The 20,795-nt window shown below is 37.4% G+C and overlaps 1 protein-coding gene across 7 annotated transcripts in view; it reads right to left on the minus strand.

Moving 5' to 3' along the window:
- Nucleotides 1-20,795, minus strand: part of ATAD2B (ATPase family AAA domain containing 2B) — a 70,393-nt gene that overhangs the window by 13,718 nt on the left and 35,880 nt on the right. For 6 of the 7 annotated variants that reach the window (XM_032443404.1, XM_032443402.1, XM_015859534.2 and 3 more), the window contains 8 exons: nucleotides 18,226-18,358; nucleotides 16,206-16,392; nucleotides 15,354-15,539; nucleotides 14,688-14,823; nucleotides 14,160-14,356; nucleotides 11,587-11,746; nucleotides 7,789-7,911; nucleotides 4,652-4,789 (listed from right to left, as the gene is read on the minus strand). In XM_032443404.1, coding sequence (XP_032299295.1) covers nucleotides 4,652-4,789; nucleotides 7,789-7,911; nucleotides 11,587-11,746; nucleotides 14,160-14,356; nucleotides 14,688-14,823; nucleotides 15,354-15,539; nucleotides 16,206-16,392; nucleotides 18,226-18,358 — 1,260 coding nt within the window. The remainder of the gene's footprint in view (nucleotides 1-4,651; nucleotides 4,790-7,788; nucleotides 7,912-11,586; nucleotides 11,747-14,159; nucleotides 14,357-14,687; nucleotides 14,824-15,353; nucleotides 15,540-16,205; nucleotides 16,393-18,225; nucleotides 18,359-20,795) is intronic. The other variant, XM_032443403.1, reaches the window with a different exon arrangement.

Raw genomic sequence — 20,795 nt, forward strand, 5'->3', positions numbered from 1 at the left:
CTGTACCCACTTACAGTAAAAACATCCATCAATTTTAGAACTCAAAAATATATATTTTTTTCCCCTACAAAAACCCTTTTTTCACCACGTGTAAAAAAGGAATATAATGCTTACAGGCAAACCCTGCTCTTAAGAGAGGCTGAGCCATCTTGGATTACTGAGAAGGGGATGAATCACACGAGAATGTAAGAAAAGCACTGATTCAGGTAAACTGCAGGACCGTTTGCCCTATCTCAGAGTAAAGAGAATTAATTCAAGAGGCAGAGTATTTAATAGTGATAAAAAAAATTTCTTTGCCACTAGGTACCACCACATCCAAAACCCTGATGGGATTCCAAAGAAGAATTAGCAGCCAGGATTTATAAGAATACCCACAAATTCACTAAATGGGATTTTAAATTAGAAGAATTACAAAGCCTATGGGTTTAAAACAACTGTTAACCAACTCAGAATCAGCTAAGATAGTCTATCCTTCAAAAAATCAGGTATTTTTACTTCTCCAATTTCCTTCACAATTTCCTTTCAAAGCACCCAGTTGAAGCCAGCATCAGATACAAATCAAACTGCTCCCACCCAAAATGCACACTCCGAAACTACCAAGAAACGATAAAAAAGCAGTCATCTCTGCACCGAGTAAAGGAAGTTTAGAGGAATTTTTTCACCCAGAGGGTGGTGATGCACTGGAACAGGTTGCCCAAGGAGGTTGTGTGTGCCCCATCCCTGGAGGCATTCAAGGCCAGGCTGGATGTGGCTCTGGGCAGCCCAGTCTGGTGGCTGGCAACCTTGCATATAATAGGAGGGTTGAAACCAGATGGTCATTGCGGTCCCTTTCAACCCAGACCATTCCATGCTCCTGTGATAAAGATGTTCACAAATTCCAAAGAAGCATTTTTAATCACTCTCGTTAAGTCGTAGTAGAGACAAAAGCAATGAAAAGCTGAATGACCAAGAATGAAACAGCTTCTGAGAAAAGAGGACAAACATGATTTTTGTCCTAAAATTATTTTGGACAAACACTCCCTCCCAGACAGAAACACCTCCTCCCTTATTAGATGAAAATACTTATTTCTACATTATAGGAGCAAAGATTGCCATTCAGCAAAAACCACAGAGAAGTGCACAAAATGTTATTTAATTAGTAGCTAAGTTTTCTGCAGTCGTTTTTTATTTCCTTATCTGACCTTCCAGCCATTCCTTCTACAGAGACCACTACTCACTTCCATCACTGGGAGAATTCAGCGTAGGGTCTACTTAAAATTCATTTTATGAAATACGACCTCAGACATTTCTGGCAGTTCACATAACAAAATACGCCCTAATTTCTTCTTGCTCCAAATGCCATTTTCACATTGGCCAGCTATTGTATTTACCATTCTTCAAGCAAGACACTCCTTTGTGAAGGAAGTAAAACCTGTAGTCTGTCACTATGGTATGTTATTGTTGAATACTGCAAAAAGAAAATTATAAGAATGGAAAACTAAACTTTCCCCATACAGGTTATTTATATGTAACATTAGCAGAAGGAACTGCAAGAGAATAACATGGCAACATACTCCATCTACTGGCAAGATGCAGTAGTAGGACAAAGTTTTACTATACAGCACCAAAACAATTAAAGAGATAATAATGCTTTACAGGCTAAAGCCTATCTAAATTGCTTAGTAGTGATTAATTTACCAGACACAAAACTCCATGTTGCTGGTAGTTCCTTCTTCCATACATATTACACAATGGAAAACTCAGACTCCTCTCATTAGTGCCCAATCCTAAGAGGCAATGGGCACTGACTGAGAAACAAGAAAATCAATTTGAAACTAAGAAGTGTACTGTGAAGGTGGTCAAGCACTAGAAAATGTGGCAGAAGGCATGTCATAGAGCCTCCATTCTTTGATATATTCAGAACAAAATGGAACACAGGGCTGAGCAACCTACTCTGAGAAGGTGAGATGGGCCACATGATCTCCAGAGGTTCCTCCCAGTCACAGCAATTCTTCCTTGGATCTTGCAACTACTTAGGCCAGGCTTACACTGTGCAGGAACTTGCATTTTTTTCCCCAAAATATGGAGTCAATACTAATATATTTTAAATTAACTGTGGCAGAATTCTATCAAATGAGTTCTAGAAATGCAATACTTCTGAAACTCATCTATATTGTAATACAGAACCTACTATAGGTGCTACCTCAACAAGGGATATGAAGCTGCAGATTTAATTATGATTTGCACCACATTTCTGATAACCCATACAGACTAATCATATGGGGGGAAAAATTGAAATAAAATTTGTAAAACTAAATACATCCCAAAACAATAGGTAACTACAAATCTAAGTACCATTTCATAAAAAATATATAAACCTCAGAAAACAAACCAACACTGGATCTCCTTCTTTGCTGTATTATCAGTGAATAGTTAACAGGGATTTAAACTGGGCAAGGCTGCTACACTACCTGAAGCCCACCATGTTTCCAGAGAAGATGCCTGATAATGCTTTCTTTAAGGTTCTCAGATATTTTACCTGAATTGACTCTTTTGAAGCCATTTTCTAAAATACTGTGAAAAAAGCTCCTAAAAAATAATTTCATTGAGAAAACAATGTCACTATTGGTGATTACAAATAAGGAATACAAATAGAAAAGAAAGAGCATGCTAGACCAGCCTCCCACCCCCGCCAAAAAAACAACACCCCAAAAATACACTGTGTAAGGGGAAAAAAATGAACTTTAATTCAAAAAAGTGGGGAAAAAGATCTTCAGTATTATTAACAGGCAAGTCAAGTCTTCCTCATATGTAATTAAAATAGATCACTGTCCTTGCTCCTCTGCTTCTGTAATGCAGTTTAGTCTTGAAAACATATTAGTTCTTGACCACAAAAAGATTCTTCTGCACCTCTAAATCATCTCTATTCTATAATCAATTATTTAAACTACTTTATTCCATTTATACAATCACAATCTGCCATGCAATTTGCAGCTATTTGAGCTCCCCCACCATCTGCCCAGTTCTGCTCTCGATTTACTCCAGCTCCTTCCTCCAGTTCCTCTTCTGCACTGCCTTTCTTCCTCGTTTTTCAGTCTCTGCAGAACTTACCACATCAGTCAAAGTGTGTCCATGTAGCACCTGAATCCCTTCTACACATTTCTGATTGGGTCATCAGCTCCTGTTTCTCCCTCTTGATGCACAACACTACTCCTAGACCAGCTGCCTTTCCTAGTCGGATTCTAAAAGAGCAGAGTTGCACTTGATGGTAGTCATAAACAACACCATGTCTCCAGTTTTCCTATCTTACAATCTAAAGCACCAAAACACTAGCAGAAAAGGTCCATTAACACAAGCTCTTCTTCTGTTTACACACAGTAAAGCTGGCAAGTTCCTTCACTTGATGGCTCTAGCCTTGAAACAACTGCCACTGAATGCACAACAGAGTAACAGAACAGACAGAATAGTTTCTTTTAATACAGTACTAACCAGTAACGGCCGCTATCTCTCTTCATGAGAGATGTCCAGCTTAAAAGCCTGTAACCACTGCTGTCCGCTGTATACCAAACAGAGCCTGGAATGATCAGCCAGAGTGACAATCTCCACTGTGGGCCTCATAGGAAGCTAAGAACACTGTGAATTCTCTCCCTCTTTTTTGCCAAACACAATTCAATTTCTTACATAACAATTTAGTTGAACCAAAGCACTGTATGATTGATTTTAATTCCTTTAGCAGAAGAAATTACAGCTCTAGGAAATCCAACTACACATATGTAATTAAATCAACTATTTCACATCAATGCTATCATTCACAGAAGCAAAGTTCAGCTCTGGACAGTTATCCCCATGCCAAGAAAATGCTCTCACCATGAAAAAAAGAAAAGCACCATCAGGGAGAAGAACAAAGGCCAATGAAAATCTGACGTTCCCAATGTAGTCTGCCTATTAAGCAGCCATTTTTTCTGATTCCACACCTTCAGCATGAAAGCCATGCACAACAATCAGCATCTCTCTCATACACACCATTTCTTACCATCTTCGTGTTTCTAACAAAATTTACTGTAGCGTATTTACCTGTTCTAATCAACTCACCTCTTGAAAGTAATTAGCACTGCCTCCAATTACCTACACAACAGTTAAGTAGTCACAACTCTTCATAATTCTAGAGACTTTGACCAATTAATTGGACTAATTCAGTAGGCTGCATCAAGAGCATCTTAACATCCTTCAGTAACAGGTACAGACCATTGAAAACCAAGTACCACAAATAAGAATAGCTGTATTTGTAACTACTTTTAGCATAAGGCTGAACATATTGCAGGATAGGAAGTAACCAGTGTGAGAGTATAATCCAGCACGCAGGTACCTATATGTCAATATACACACTCCAAAAACAACGGAGTGGCCAAGAGTCAAAACTGATGAACATACTGAACAGCAATAATAGGTTTTTTTAAATTTAATATATAAAATACATTACAAGAACAGAAATCCCTCTTCTTTGCGGTTTATTGGGCAGAAATTTTACGTAGTCAGAAAGAGAGCAGCTGTTAAATTTCCATGCCTCAGTATTACCTCTGGAAACAACCCAGTAAGCAGTAGTATAGACACATGAAATGTCTGCCATCAGAGGTGCCTGTGATCGTGCACAATCATCACCCACAGTACTCACATGCACATTTAGTTGCAGAGTTGGGCCACACTGCCATCGTGGGCTTCTGTTTGTTCCGAAATGTTTCTTCAACTCTCGCTTCTGTCTTGCGTACAGTGGAACTGTGAGGATTTATTTGTTCTGCTGTTACTGATAAGCCTGCAAACAGAAGATAACCATACCTATTTAAATAAACCAAGCTGCAAAAAACTTCAATTTTAAAAGAAACTTGGGATACCACGCAATAAGAGCGCATCAATTAATATTTAGCTGGACATTCAAAAGAAAGATTAGAATCGAGAGTATTTGTTTTCTACTAACAGAATAACTTACTGGCTGCACGGTCTTAAAACTGTCAGCTCTAATGGTCTAGGAAAACATAACACTCTGACAGCCTAACTCTCCCACACTCAGGTCTCCAAAGACCACACACTTCTATCCATATTTTCCCTATAAAACAAATTCCTATTGACAGTTTCAATTTTTCCTAATTTTAAACAGACGGTTTAAAACAAGTGGCAATTCATAACAGCACGGTATGCCATCTGAAAGACAGAATATGAACAGAAACTTGCACTGTCATCATGATCTAAGTTACGTAAAATGGATCCATTGCAGAGTCAACGGGAGCTCTTAGATTGAGAAAAATGTAACTCTGCTCTTAACAGGAAGACTGCTGTGCTTTCTGTGGAATAGAAGTTCATCTCACAGTTTCTACTATTTTATAAGATCTTTAATTAAATTTTAAAAATTCATATTGCTTACAAACATTTTAAAGAAACATATATATATATATATATATATAAAATGTGAAGTTTCCTATTTGTGAATGAGAATTAGCTATTCATCCACTGCTGTAACAGTCTTCTTAAATATCTCCAAGAGAAGCCAGAATAAAGTGACTGAGTGCAGGCAAGAAGCTCTAAGACTGACTTAAGCCAAAATAAAAAGATTCACAAAGGAAATCTCACTTAGCATTTTAAGCACAAGCACCCCAGAATCATTACAAATATTTTAAACTACGTATCAGATACATTTATTTACTCAAAACATTCAATGTTTCTACCTTGCTATCTGTTAGTTTCAACAAGAAGCTGCAAATCCCAATAACTTCGCCTATATTTTTTATTTACCAACTTAGTTTTACACTCTTCCAACAACAGACACATTTCTGTAATACAAGAACAAGATATTTTAGCTTAACTTCCAGGCACTAATTCTGCTACTCTGTAGTACTATGAAATTTGTCACCAGTCACAGTACTAAATAAAATCAGCAGATGTGACAGAAGTGTAGTAAAGATATTTTTGTTTGGAACCATGGGGAAAAAGAAAAAGAGAGGGAGAAAATATCCTGCATTTTCAAGCTATGTAAGATCACGAAACAGTTTGCCAAGATAACTGCGAAGAAAACGGATAGAGAGCTTTTTAGCCTTAGTCCTCATCTCCAGTGTTTCCTGGAAACCAATTAAGAGCTAATAAATGGCAACATTCAGAAAAATCAATGGCTTTTCAACTGGGGAAAGATTAAAAAGTCTACAAGATGTGCCACTTGCCTTCCAAACTCCCATGTGTTCAAAAACACTTTGCAGAACTGCCAGAGAATCTACAGAAGTCTCAAACGGATCAGCTTGTTTGAGTCCTTCCCAATCTCAAATTGAAGCCTTTCTAAAAGTAGCTGAGAAAACACTGGCCGAGATCTAACTGACTTCGAGGCTTGTTCTTTTCGAGTTGATTTCTGATGGTCACATTCACCACTATAGCTCAGTCTGTGGACTGTAATACTGCTCTAACCTCTTCAGGTCTAAATGAGAATTGAGCTGCTAGTGGATTCCAGTTAGCTCTTGAGAAACCCTCAAGGAGCAACTGCAAGCTCTAGTCACCCTTTGTAACAAAAAACTCTTATACACAGCTAACTTTAACCTCGGAAGCAATCATGGGGAACACACAATGGATAATTAAGCTCTCGGTGCAATACTGAGGCCAGAATTGTGAATATTCTTTTAACCACAAAAGACAGAAAAGTATTGGTTCAATTTTACTACTATGGTGAATTACAATTTGCTCTCCTATCAACTATTTAAGATGCACATTGGAAACTCGAACAGAATTAAACAAAAATATATGACTAAATTGGACAATATAAGGAACTGTATCTGCTTAAAGATGAAGAGAAAGCCTACAGACACTTGCTTTGTTCAAAGAAATTTACTAATAAAGTGCCTTCAACCTACTGAGAAAAGCGTTATTTCAGGAACGTGCAAAAACAAGAGTGGCCTAAGTCAATCTAGAAACCTAATAATGCAAGTTTTTCTTCTCTCTAGATTGGTTTTGGTTTTTTTTTCCAAAGCAGTAAACAACTTTGAAAGGCAAAGATGGAATTACTCAAACAAGTAGGCATTAAAAGAAGCAGGATTTTTTTTTTTTCCAACCTTTTTCAATTTTCAGGGAAAAAAAAAGCTCATAGAAGTACAGAATTTCTCCTGTAAACAGAGCTGTTCTGACAGCACATCTGGGTTTTCAGTTAACTACCACAATCAACATTAGAAGCTGTCCATAGACTTTGTGGTCTAAGAACTATAAGTTGAATACAACTGCACTGATTTGTACAATAATGAAGTCAGTGCCCCAACAGAGGGGGATCTATTTCCTGATTCTGGATTATTGGACTGTCAATCCTCCCTCAGCGTGGATTTAAGAGACATTTTCTAATCCAAAAAGTCAATATATTATCACCAAAAGTACACTTAGGCACACGCCAAGCTGAACTGAAAATCCAGTGTTTTAAATTGTATTCTCCCTAATCTTAATTGTTGCTACACTGCATTGTATTGCCTGTTTAGAACACAGCTCTGGTGTCACCATGCCTTCAAATAGTATAGCAGTCCCAATGCCTATCTATCTGTTCACTGCATTCAACAGCACTTTTTGTAGCAACAGGCACTGCATCCTTCTTTTGTAAAGAAGGACATTGCCTTATCAGATAAACTCACAACTGGAAAAAGTAGACAAGTTTCAAGCTCAGCCATCCTTTAACAGGTACTGCCCGAGCCTGACATGCACTCCATTTTCCATTTTAAATTTCATTTTTTAGGTGGACATTTGTAATTGTCTTCTATCCTACTTATGTTCTGTTATGATAAATGAAGCTAAACATACCTCTTTTTCTTCTTGCTTCCTTGATTTCTTCACACATCTTATTAAATTCTGGATCCAGTTCAGCAGCAATGATAGCGTGAGCAGTGTCCTTCAAAGTACAAGCTCTATGTCTTATTATTTTATCTAGAAAACAGGACAGAATGCTGATTAATTTTAATCACAATTAGTAAAAGACTAATAATTTCTATGTAAGTTTGTTTTGTATGTGACAACACTGATATAGATGGAACTGGAACTAGAAATACATGAAAATGTACACAGATCAATAACACAGTGTGCTCAAAAATTCCAACCCAGCAATGTTAAAAATATAGTAGTTTTCAGAAGCGTAAACTGTTAATTTAATCATTAGTGGCATTTCTAAGCAAATGCAAACAATGAAAGATGAACACGCTTAAATCAACTCGCAGCTCTTCAAAACTTGCAAAAACCAACAGGTGTAACCAGTTCCCCCAGGCAGATCTACACAGAATAATGGAGTACAATAAGAGTGCCCCAAGTAACAAGAGACTTGTCCAGGAGTAAATTCACTCATTGAGGGGGTAGCACTCATATATTGTCAGCAAAATTGTACTGGACACCCTCTGCATCCGTATGGCAGATCTGGACCTCATTCCGCCATTTGTGGAGAAAACTGACATCCAGAATGCTGCTTTTCAATGAAATCTACAACACCATTCACTTTTAGCACAAACATATTTAATTTGTCAATTCATCCACACTGAATTGCTTTTTCCAGCTGATGGATGTGCTTCTACAGCAAACACCAACATTAATGTCTACAACATATTATATAATTAGCATATTTAATCTGTTTTAATAATCGCTAAGGACAACAATTAAGACTATCAATGAACGTTTATTAAACAAGGTTTATAAATCTAAATCAGTAAATTTTACAGATGAGAGGGCAGCTGAGTCAAAAATAACACCAAAATAACCAATCAAGCCCTCAGTGTGTTATCTGGGGAAATCTACTACTGCTTAAATTGACTGTAAAGTAGATTTATTTTTTCTTTTTACCCATATGTATTGGTGAAGCACCTTGATTTGTGATCACAAATAAACATCTGCAGTTTGCTTATGTATAAGTCAGTCAGGAAATAAAGCATAAAACACCTTACTAAGAGGATGGGGGAAAAAAAGCCTCTATAGTGGTCAAAGCTCTACATGGAGTTTAAGTTGGGTTTTTGATACTGATTAGAAGCTTGCTGTTGTATCAGCCCTCCCCAAAATCAGGTTTGTAGAGTCACGCCAACATGCCACACTTGCAATCCCATTCCACTTCAACTTAATAGGCTTTTATATAAACCATGAATGTTAAATATGATTTGAATCACGCTACCACGGATGACCGTAGCACCAACTGTATTCTATCATACAGTACAGGGGCACAGATTCCCAAGACTACACCAGTCATCTTACTGAAAAACATCACAGCATTATTTCATAATGGCAAACATTATTTTGCATCCGTGGAAGGGAACATTTGACTGAAATACTTTTTTCCGTTAATCCTGAATTAAATAAGACTTTCCCACAGACGTTTCAACATCTAATGCACTCCTGAAGAATGGAAAAATGGTCAAATAATGGATGGAAAAAGAAAGGTTCCCCTATGAAAATCTATCTGCAATCGCATAGAAAAATACATTTTAAAAGAACACAAAGAATCCAGTTTTGAGTATTTATATTCAGTAGATGAACTGGTAATCCAATCGCCTTTCCAAACTGAAAGGCAAAACAGAACCAGGTACAGCATGATCCTGCTGCAAATTCATGCGTGAGACAGAGGAAGCGTATATGCCCAGCTTTAAAAATGTGAATGTTTATATCTTAATAATCAGTTAATAGATTTTTTATAGCTTAATAATCAGTTAATGGATTTGAATACACAATGCCTACTCAGAATAGAAATGATGTACTGTTTCAACGGTGTATTCAAACAAAAACTCACGACTTCTTGTATGCAAGAATAACAATATATCATCAACCTGTGACAACACAGAAGACAGAACTATCTTTCAATTACCTTCTCAACGTTGAGAAGCTACAACTGGAAATTTAGCCTAGAAAGAGCCAGATCCATTTCTCCTCATTTCATCCTCACATAAAGTAAAACTAGAATGTTCCTATTTCAGTTCCCTACAAGTGTTTCCCTTCAGCACTTCTCTCTGGTCAAGCTCAAGGAAAAGTTCTGCCTCTACATTCTGCCCAAGCTGCCTCACCAAGCTTGAGATTGATGTCACAATTCCTAGCAGACCTGACCTCCAAAGTCTGTTCTTTGGAGTTAGAGAGACCTGCTCTACAACTTCAAGAACCTCTTCAGACTGTATTTCCCAGAATTAAGCAACCAAGCTCACAGATTCAAAAGGCCTAAAAAAAGGAGAACAAAAGGTGTGTATTAATGCCAGTTTTTCCCAAAGCTCATCATTAAGTCAAAAACATGTCAGTCACATGCAGGAGGTGTTTCTCCCAGCCCTCACTAGGTGAGCAGGCACTCTTCAGAGACACTCGGAGAATCCCACGTGCCCATCATGGCTTTGATTAGCTCATAATAATTACACATTAGAAGTCCTTAAGCAGTGTTATCAAGAACACGTCGAATCATTTGCTGAATTCCACCAGTGTATTTTCTTTTAGTTGTAATACAAAAAGCATCCATAAATCAAAGAAAGGTTTCTTTTCAACAGCTATGAACTAGCACAGCATTCAAAAGGCACAGGAAACATTAAAAACACTCAACTTGAGGCTTCGCAACTACACAAATGCAAGGCAATTCTTCTCACGTGACCCTGGCTTTGCAAAGCTAAGATCTGACATTACAAGAACTAAACTGTGCAAAACAATTTTAGAATTACAGCATGCTTTTCAAAATAACCACCCAAGAGGATTAGTGCTCTCAGCATTCACCTTACAGCTCAGAAGTACAGGAGAACGAAGAATGGGAAAGAAAAGCATCAAACAATTTCAGGAGAAAAATATACATTACCAGGCTATAACCTGGTAAAATTATTGCATAAAATGCAATGAAACACTTAAATGCATTGGTCTACAGACAGACTCAGGCTTCAGGTATCACAAATATTAAATAAAGCTACACTAAAAGGACATTACTTTTGCATTTGAAATGTTTTCTTGATGATTCTGAAAGCTGCCAAAGGAAAGGCTTTCTTTTAGCAATATTCACTATAAGGAGGCCCCTGCAAAGAGTCTAAAATATTCCCTTTCCTTTGAGTACAAACAGTTTCCTGTGCATTTCATTCTACAAATTTTGCCTTAATTGAAAGCACAGTGTGACACTTTGTCAGACCATACCTTCTAAATCTCCCCTAACAAGCTGCAGCAACTTCCTTGCCTGATGATCTATCTCACTTTATTTCTATCCCCAGACAGACAGTTCTTAATTTCTGGGGGTGCATTTCACATTATAAGCCAACGAGAAAATAAAAGCAGACCACTGCCAGATTGTGTGTAGTATTCTCTACACAGCTCTCCAAATTGCACTGGCTTTTGTTGCATATGCAAAGTCAATTCATTGAAAATGAGCTATTGAATTTAAAAAGGAGCTACAAAACCTAATTTATTAGAGAACAACTCCGAGTGCTGTAGCTCTTGTAACGTCCCCCAGTGCTGCAAGTGCTTTAGAACACTAAAAGCACAGACTCTTAGGAAATTTGCTTGTTTATCTTAATTATTATAATGCATGCAGGTTATTTAGAGGCTAAAATAGTAACTGAATATGTGATTAAATACTAAGCTTTCAGTTTTGGTAAGCCAAGATGAAGTAGATCTTACCTCCAGGATCTTTGTCTGGATTGTACTCCAATGCATTGCTGCATATCAGATCAATATCAGTTAGGAAATCCTTGGCTGTTAAGTAGTTGTGTTTATCAATTTTGGTTATTACCGTTGACAGGTCCATTGGCTCTTTGATAACCTCAAGGTAATCTGAAACCTACAATCAAACAGCATACAAAAATGACAAAGGACTGTAGTTGAACACTGCTAGTTTCATATCTTTATACCCTTACTCATTCCACGTGCTTAGCTCTAATACAATAATTAACAGTTTCAATAATAAAAGAAAAATTATGTTAAAAGTCAACATTTTAATTGGACTCCCAAAATTAGTGTCTTCAGTTTCTTTAAAATTGAATTGATGGTGTTTCTGAGGCACAGCACTTTATCTAAATGCATTTTTATTTCTACCTTTTTTGTTACTATTATAACATTATCTTGAGCTGGAAAGGGAAACCAAGCAGCTTCACCCAAAGAAAAGTGAGGAAAACTGCGTGTGGTTCAAGCTTTAGGTAAACTTCTCATTAAAATGAACAGTCAAATTGCCAACTTGTAAGTGTATGTGATTAATTAGTTCCTTCAATCCATTTTATTTTTTTTTTAAAGATTTTAATGATTGAAGGCAGTAACTTTACAGAAGGGCAGTCTAAAGAGAAAATACTGTGTCAGAGTTCAGAGCTTACTACAAACTTAGCTCATAAATGGGTATCCAGCATCCACTAGGGCACACTGAAAAGTATTTTACATAATTAATGGTACCATAAGGGGCTCAAGCTTGACAGTCAAATGTATCAGCACAGCTGCTGTAACAAAGTTCACCAAAAAAAAAAAAGAAAGAATCTATGAATTTGTTATTTACTTCAAGACAGAACAATCCTAAACGTGCATGTTTCAATGCAATTAAGGTTACAATCAATTAGTAACACTGGCAGCCTCAGAAACAGCATTGCTTTTTTTCTTTTGAAATCACCCACGTATGATGATAGCTGCCAAAATACTCAACAGTTACATACGTATCCAGATTAAGCTACAATGGTTCCACAAGACTTTGGTTTTTCTAAATAAAATATCCATAGATATTCATACAAAAATCTATTGCAACATGAAATAACTTGAATGCAGTCGACAGCACTATATAGCCTGATTCCTTAAACACGCACACTGAAAGTTATGCTGAAAAACTCAAATGGCAAAAATTTCTCTTATGTCTCTCTACAGAAACACGATAATTAGTTCATTGAGTGGAACGCCAAGTCACGAGCTTCCTCTTCTCATTAGCACATCAGAATTAATCTTCACTGGAAACTGTAAACACTGCTGTTGTATTAGTCAGGAAAGCCTCTGATTTGTCACATAGCAGCATTCTCTCTGCAGTGTAAGCAGGAGGGGAACAAGCTTAACACTCCCTCAGAAAATCAGACAGCTCTCCTACAATGGGACAGAGCCAGGCTTAAAAGTATGATGTGGGACCAAAAGGGACAATTTCTAGTGCTGTCATACATTACAAGACATGCAAAAAAAATCCTGCTAACATGATTTTTAAATTCAAATTTCTCCACCTAGAAAACCAGGACTGTGGTTCTGTGGGTGTTGGTTGTTTTTTTTCTCCCTATACTTACTCACATGTATTTGAACTGCAAGTTCACTGGGGGAAAAGAATTTTACCATGAGTATGATGGATTTCCCACAACTCCTAAGCAGTTTCATAATAAAAAGACTCCTGTGACCACGCTCACAATAAACTGCCTTATTGAAGAGCTCCTCAGTCTTACAAAAACTGTTACACAGCACTGAGGAAAACTCCCATTAAGAGGACTGCATCAGACAATAGAAATATGCCATTTAGACAACACAAATTCATTTTCTACAGTGCCGTAATGCAAAATATTTGTCTTGTAATATCTTCTAAAAGAAATGTTTCTTGTGAAACAAAAGACAAACAATCCTAACTACCAGACTTGGAGCACTTGATTTCTAAGTCAGGCTAAACCACATCCTTTTCTTATACAAACATCTGAAAATAGATTTGCAGATCGAGCCATCTTATCAGTTAGGTGTGCACACCATATAATCAACCAGCAAATGTCTTATAAAGTGCTATCATCTGAAATTAATGGCATCTATAAGCATTACTGCTGAAATTATTCAATAATACTATTATTGCTCGCAACATTACAGAACACAGACTGCTTCTCCAATACTATTATGCCTACAGGACTATGATGCTCTAAAAGCTTTTATTAAAGAATAGTATTTATGCTTCCAAATATTTCAGAAGCACTGGTAGAGATAGGAGTGGCATTTTTAAATGCTACTTTTAGTTGGAAAACTGACTGGAAAGCACAGCTTCCTATGGGTTACTGGTAGAGACAAAGAACATTCACAGACTCCTTGCATCTCAATTAATGTGGCTGTGACCATCTCGCCAGCTAAAACTAGTAGTCTAGACAGGAAAGATCATGGCTAAAACATTCATTTTTACTTATTAACTTATCAATTTCCTTTTTCAATTGATACTCTTTTTTTCTAATAACTTTGACTTCATTCTTTGCACATCACTGAAACAAGACCTCTTCAATATCCACCGGTTTGCTGAAGATGTTAAAGCGCTTGTCTGTAGCCAGCCTCTTGGTAACATCCCTGAGAAACAACCGCAGCTCCCTCAACGTATTCTCCTCTTGATCCTCCATTCGTTGTTTTTCTGCTTCTGACAGCTCACGGGCAGGAGACGGCAGTGCAAGAGGAAGAACTTCCATAGCACGAAGAGCTAGGGAAAAAAAAACAAGAAGTTAGACAACAGAAGTATTAACAACAGCGTATCTTATCACTATGCTCCACCAAATTTCATTACGCATTCAATGCATCTCACCAACACAACTATCAATAAACCCTTAGTCCCACAGCTCCCCATTTTTGAAACCAATAATTGCAAATTCCTTCAATCCTCCTCCAGATAAATTTTTTCTGGGTACAGAAACATTGTCACATATTATCTACACTAGCTGTCAGTTATTCATGCCTTTTGAAAAGAAAAAATGTTATCAGAAAACAAAACACTGAAATCACATTATTATTGGCTTTACTGTAATTTAGTTTACCAGGCTGTTTCCTTCTTGGTGGGGGCATTGCTGCCTCATCAAGAATTAATCCTCTGAAAAATCGCAATCTGTCTTCTTCACTTGGTTTTTGAATATAAAAAACCTCCTCGTATTGGATTCTGAAAATACATTTCACCTAGAAAGAAAATAATGCTGTGTGAAAATTGAGCCTCCACTCAAAATGACATAACTAGCAACCATACTAAAAAGCTGGTCACAAGCTTTCCCACAATTAGTCAAATTAGAGAAGATAGGAAACTCTACCCAAATCTCTGCACACAGAAGGAATGGAAGCCATCCTAAATGCAAAACACAACATCATGCCAGACAATACGAAGAAAATCAACTCTACCCTGGACACGCTACTGGAATTCCATCGCTGACTTCAACAGCAGAGAATGAAAGCATAATGGGTAGAACCCACCAACTGTTTAAAGGAACAGCTCATTTCTGAACAGCAAGTGTAGCTCAAAAACTACTTGGTCTCCTCAGCATAACAGCATGGAGATTATGAGTATCAATAATACGGTACATCTCTCCTTACAGAAAATTACAGATTTTATTATAAAGTTTGAAAAACATTGCAAAACAATGTTTTTGTGTGATCAGAACATGCTGAATAGCACAAGCATCCATAATTACACTGCCCTCCCACAATAAACTCACCTCTTCGGGCAATTCGCTATACATGGACTCAGAGGTAGACAGTAGAAATATAGGGGAGAAAGATGGTATATCTTGCAGCAAAGTTAGAAAAGTAGCTCTCACAGTTTCACTGACAGCTTCCCACCAATCACCAATCTGAGGCATGTAAACAATACTTGGTACTGTTCTTCGAGCTTCACGAAAGACCTAATTAAAAGTAACAATGATATTTAACTAAGAAATCGTTGTTATCCCCCCATGAGAAGCAAAACTCTTGCAGACTAGGAAATGGCTTGTGTTGGTAGTACTTGGTATATGAATCCTCCAATAAAGTAACATTATCTAATGATTAAGGCTTTCTAAACAACTGTTTGCAACTGTTAGCTGTATCATCCAATTATTTTACATCAGTGTGGTAGGGCCTATGAAAATACTGTTTGTCAGGTGTGTTTTAAAAACTTGTCCAGATTGAACTATCAATATGAAAACTAAGCTGGCTTGCTATCTTTACACACCATAAAATTCACTGCACACGTAAGCATTTACAGTAAGTAATTGAGCATAAAACCACAACACAACAATTTACACATAAACTAACAAATATGAAAATTTGGAACCAAAAACCCAGATTCGGTTCACTTGAGATAAGGTATGTGCCTGAGCAGTCACATTAGAAACACGATTACTCTTATTAGTCAACAGAGAGATCTGAATATCCATCTAGAGAGATATATATTTAAGATATCAAAATACTAGAAGCCTTTGAAAACCAGGCTTTTACCTAACATTCCACTCAGCTGCCATTATTTAAATGCTACTGAACTGCTCCAGAATTACATCTGTTACACACTACAAGAGAATTTTAAATGTCACCTGTGCACACGATTCTTCAGGTGTTTTGGCACTGACTGAATAAAGTGCTGGCAGATCTAGCCTGTGTACAGAGAACTTTTCAAGGCTGTGCAATAGCGCTGGAGCAAGGTGTGAAGTCTGACCCGAACCCCTCTCTCCAGTTAGCAGTAATCTCGGTCTGTAAGAGGTTGGCTGGTGATAAGCTGACCTGTAACAGACAATAGTTAGAATTAACATGCCACTTTTATCAATGGACATACGTGTAACTTCAATCACTGCTTCATTTTTGTAATCCTGGGTATTTGTTTTGGGTCTTTTGTTTGCTAAGAATACAAAAACCCGAGTAAAGGACAACTTCCTACAACAGCCTAAAAAGATTCAACAAGCTGTAAAATACTTCAGCACTAATTCAGCTCTAAGTAACTCATGCTTTCTCTACTGTTTCTAATTTCACAACAATTTTATTCAAACTCATCTGCAAAAATGAACACATATTAAACTTATGCAACATCACATGAACATACTCTCACATAAATGGACTTTCAATCAAGATATCTATTTAGTCGCATCAAGTTCGTCTGAAGTATCAAAGCATTTCTACAGTAGCTTCAGAAATTCCAGGTTAATGAATTCATCCTCTAAAAATAATACCTGAGATTTCCAAGAAGAATGTAACACATCATAATTTAAGAAATAGTATTTAGCAAGAATCACTCTTCATATTCTACTCTTTTACTAAGCGTATTTTCAGACAGCAGAAACACTGCAAAGGTAAACTTTATTTTCATTCTTGCTTTGCGGAAGACATCCTAAGGAGGAGTTCATGCAAGAAATTTAGTATTAAATTAAATTTGGTATTAAAATACTCAACCACACACCTCTCAGAGAAGATAAGCTACTTATAATTATATCCTTATTTTTAAGCGCAGATTTCCATAAATGCAGCTCTGGCATCATTTTTTAGCAGAAAGAAAATTTAGCATTTTTCCACAAGATGGCTCTACTGAACAGTACTACAACTGAACAGTTCTCCTAACCTCATTTTCTTTATTAAGCCAACTCCCCAGACATAGACTAAAACAGCTCTAACTAAAATCAAAGAAATGCTACTTTATAATTGATTACTGTAGGCAATTCAAATTAAACAGGAAGGATTCAGCTGAATTTCACACAATCTTTCCAAATGCTTAATACCCAAAAACTTTCCAAGAAAAACAAGGAAAAAATGTGCTAAAAAACCCAAAACATTTTTATCATTTAACCAAACCAACTGCATACACTGAGGCTCAACACTTCAGACCAAGACAAAGCAAATTATCTCTACTGTCTGTGTAATGTTTCCTACAAAATAAACCTCTAAATCTTCCCCTCCAAAATCACAGAATCCTTAAAAGTTGGAAGGGGCCTCTGAGGGCCATCTAGTCCAGCTCCCCTGCAATGAGGAGGGACACCACAGCTACAACAGGTTGTCCAAGGCCTGACCCAGCCTGGCCTTGAAAGTCCTCAGGGATGAGACATCAATCACATCACTGGGCAATCTGTTCCAGTACCTCACCACCACCACTGTAAAAGATTTCTTCCTCATATCTAACCTAAATCTACTCTTCCTGAGCTTGAAACCATTTCTCTTTGTTCTATCACCACAGACCCTGCTAAAGAGTCTGTCCCCTTCTTTTCTGTAGCTCCCCTTTATGTAATGAAAGGCTGCTCTTAGGTCACCCCACAGCTCCAGCCTAGGGAAATATTCCACAGTATCTCTCTTCCCAGTATGTGGTATTTCATATCAATACCACTTGTTACAATCGAGAACTGCTGTTAAGATCACTACTTCTAAGATAAATCCACCTGTTCCAAGCTGTTTCTGCTTGCTGTGTTTAGGATGTGGCCTTTCCTATGACCGTTTCAATCTAAAACCTCTTGTCCATGCATTTATATTTTTCTAGCACAGAAGAGCATTACCACCACACCTCTATTACCTCTGCTGATCTAAATGTACCATAGTTCCAGCAATTTGGTTAGAGACAGTTAAAGAAACACTCACGTTCTAAAATGAAGGTAGGGTTTAAGTATAGCAGCTGATGACTGTTTCTTTGGTGATCCTGAGGGACAGCTCGTCTCAAAAATTGATGAAGCATTCTCATCTTCACTATCATCTAATATTAGACTTAGTACATCTGTTCCAAGAAATACATTAATTAGTCCCATCACTTACACTCGCAACAAACAAGAAAAGGCATTACAATTTTCTTCAATTACAACACTTATTTTCAAGAGTAGAAAAATAAAACGTTATAACTGTCAAAATGTAAGAGCACAGAAAAATAAATACTTTCAAAAAAAAAATAGCAAATTAAATACTGTAGAATTCTAATAATTACAAATTTACTCTTCAAGCCATCAAGCAGAACGATCTAACAGACAAAAATGTTTAACTTGCTATGAATGGCCTCATTTAATTTTACTACCAGAGATTTTTCAAGTATAAAGTAACAAATTTTTTAATTCCTCAGACTATAAAGAATTTTGTATTTATTCCTTTAATACGGGTGCCCCAATATTTACAAGTATACTTCTTGCAGAATTATTCCCTGCATGATTACGTGGGCAATGGGTGTTTATAAGGAAGTATTTCCCATAATCTGACTACCTGCCAAAAAAAAAAAAAAGCCACCACAAATGAAACTACTACAATCAGTGCAGCTAATCCTGAGTTCACATTCTGTACTTCAATCTATTTTAATTCCTTTTCTAATGTATGAACGTGATGAAGTAATTTCTATGTAGTCCTGCAGAAACAAAAAGCTAAAAGACTGATTACATTCTAAAGACAGCCTCTGGGGACAAAAAAAAAACTGCAAAATACGTAAGCGTGGCAGTAAATCAAAACAACCAGTTGACAGAAGACCCATTTGAAAATTAGGTTCTGCTAAACTAACTACCATGGCTACAGTATGATAAAGAATAGACTGCTGCCATTAGATAATGGAAAATCAACTGCTACGAGATCTTTATTTGCTCCTTGGGAAGGAATTTATTTGATGTTAACTTCAAGAAACCATTCTCATTCCCTCAGCAAAATCAGTTTGCATGAACAGGGTGAAAGCGGTCAGAAGAGAAGCACGGAGGTCAACAAAATATTGTGTAATGGATGGGCCAAACTTGAGAGTGGCTCAGTCACAGCTGCATGCTGCTGTTGCAGGGTAACCATCAGAGATCCTAGCAACACCCCAAGTTGGCCACAACCATTTAGAAAAATGGAGTGCTGTGGGAAAAATAAAGCACAAAATAAAGAGATGGAATCAGAGAATGATAGAATTATCCAGGTTGGAAAAGACCTTGAAGATCATCAAGTCCAACCGCAGCCTAACCATAGTACCCTAATTCTAAAAACCCTCCACTAAATCATGTCTCTGAGCGCCACAACCAAACGGATTATAAACACATCCAGAGATGGTGACTCAACCACCTCCCCGGGCAGACCATTCCAGTACTTAACAACTCTTTCTGTAAAGAAGTGTTTCCTGATATCCGACCTAAACTTACCCTGGCACAACTTAAGGCCGTTTCCCCTCATCCTATCACCTGTCACCAGTGGGAAGAGACCAACCCCACTCTTGCTGTATGTATTCTTTAATAACAACAGTATCCAAACTGAGCATTACCAAAAGGTAAGAAGTACGAAGGGAGACAAATTTCTTACACCGCTCTGGCTTCAAGAGAACCTAATATTATCTAACCACAGCTGAAAGCTAGTTCACTTCCCTCAGCCCGCTGCCACTCCTGGACGCCACCTCAGGCCAACTCCATACTTGAAACCTTCAGCTATCCCAGTCAACAGAGAAGTAACCCAACAAAAGTATGTTTTTGAATATGTTTGCTAATGAAACGATTCAACAAAAGGCCTGACGTGTACATGAAATTCAAGGGACAGAGCAAAACGGCACAGCTGGTCTGGTGGAACTGCTGCAGCCAGCACAACAATCAGCCTAAACTGCCTGGGGTGCAGTCTGAAAACATCTTCTGGAATAGGAAAGAAAAAGAAGTCATAGATGTCACAGATCTGCTTTATGACTTGGCTATTTTCAAGTTAATTACACACAACCACAAGTAGTGTTTATAAAGCCAGGGGGATGGGTGCGCTTCCAAATATGAACAGTAAAAAATATTATGTCAGAATACAAAGACATCAAAAACCAAAGTAATTTCAACATTTAAGTTAAGAAATGACAAGGCTAACTATTAAAGTATGTCTCCAAGAACACAGAACCTACTGAACCACTGCCAGTCAGAACAGTCAGTCATGTTCCTTCTTACTCTGCTACACTAACACATTCACTCCAATCCCTTTGGAGGAGGGTTCTGACACTCAGGCAGGAGCACCAATTCCAGGTCCTAACACATTCAGGAGGACTCTATTTAGTTGCTGTTTGTTTTTATACCATCTGATTATGTTCTATTATTTCTGATTTAAGCTGTAACTCACTTATGGGTGTGGGTTTGGGTTTTGTGTTTGGTTTTTTCAGATAGCACTGAAACCTACAGCATATTGGTCTACAGAGGTTAGTTCACTAAATGCCATGGCAACTTAAAATCTGCAAAACTAATTAGGCA

The sequence above is a fragment of the Coturnix japonica genome, chromosome 3 (assembly GCF_001577835.2).
Source record: "Coturnix japonica isolate 7356 chromosome 3, Coturnix japonica 2.1, whole genome shotgun sequence".
Classification (NCBI taxonomy): Eukaryota; Metazoa; Chordata; class Aves; order Galliformes; family Phasianidae; genus Coturnix; species Coturnix japonica.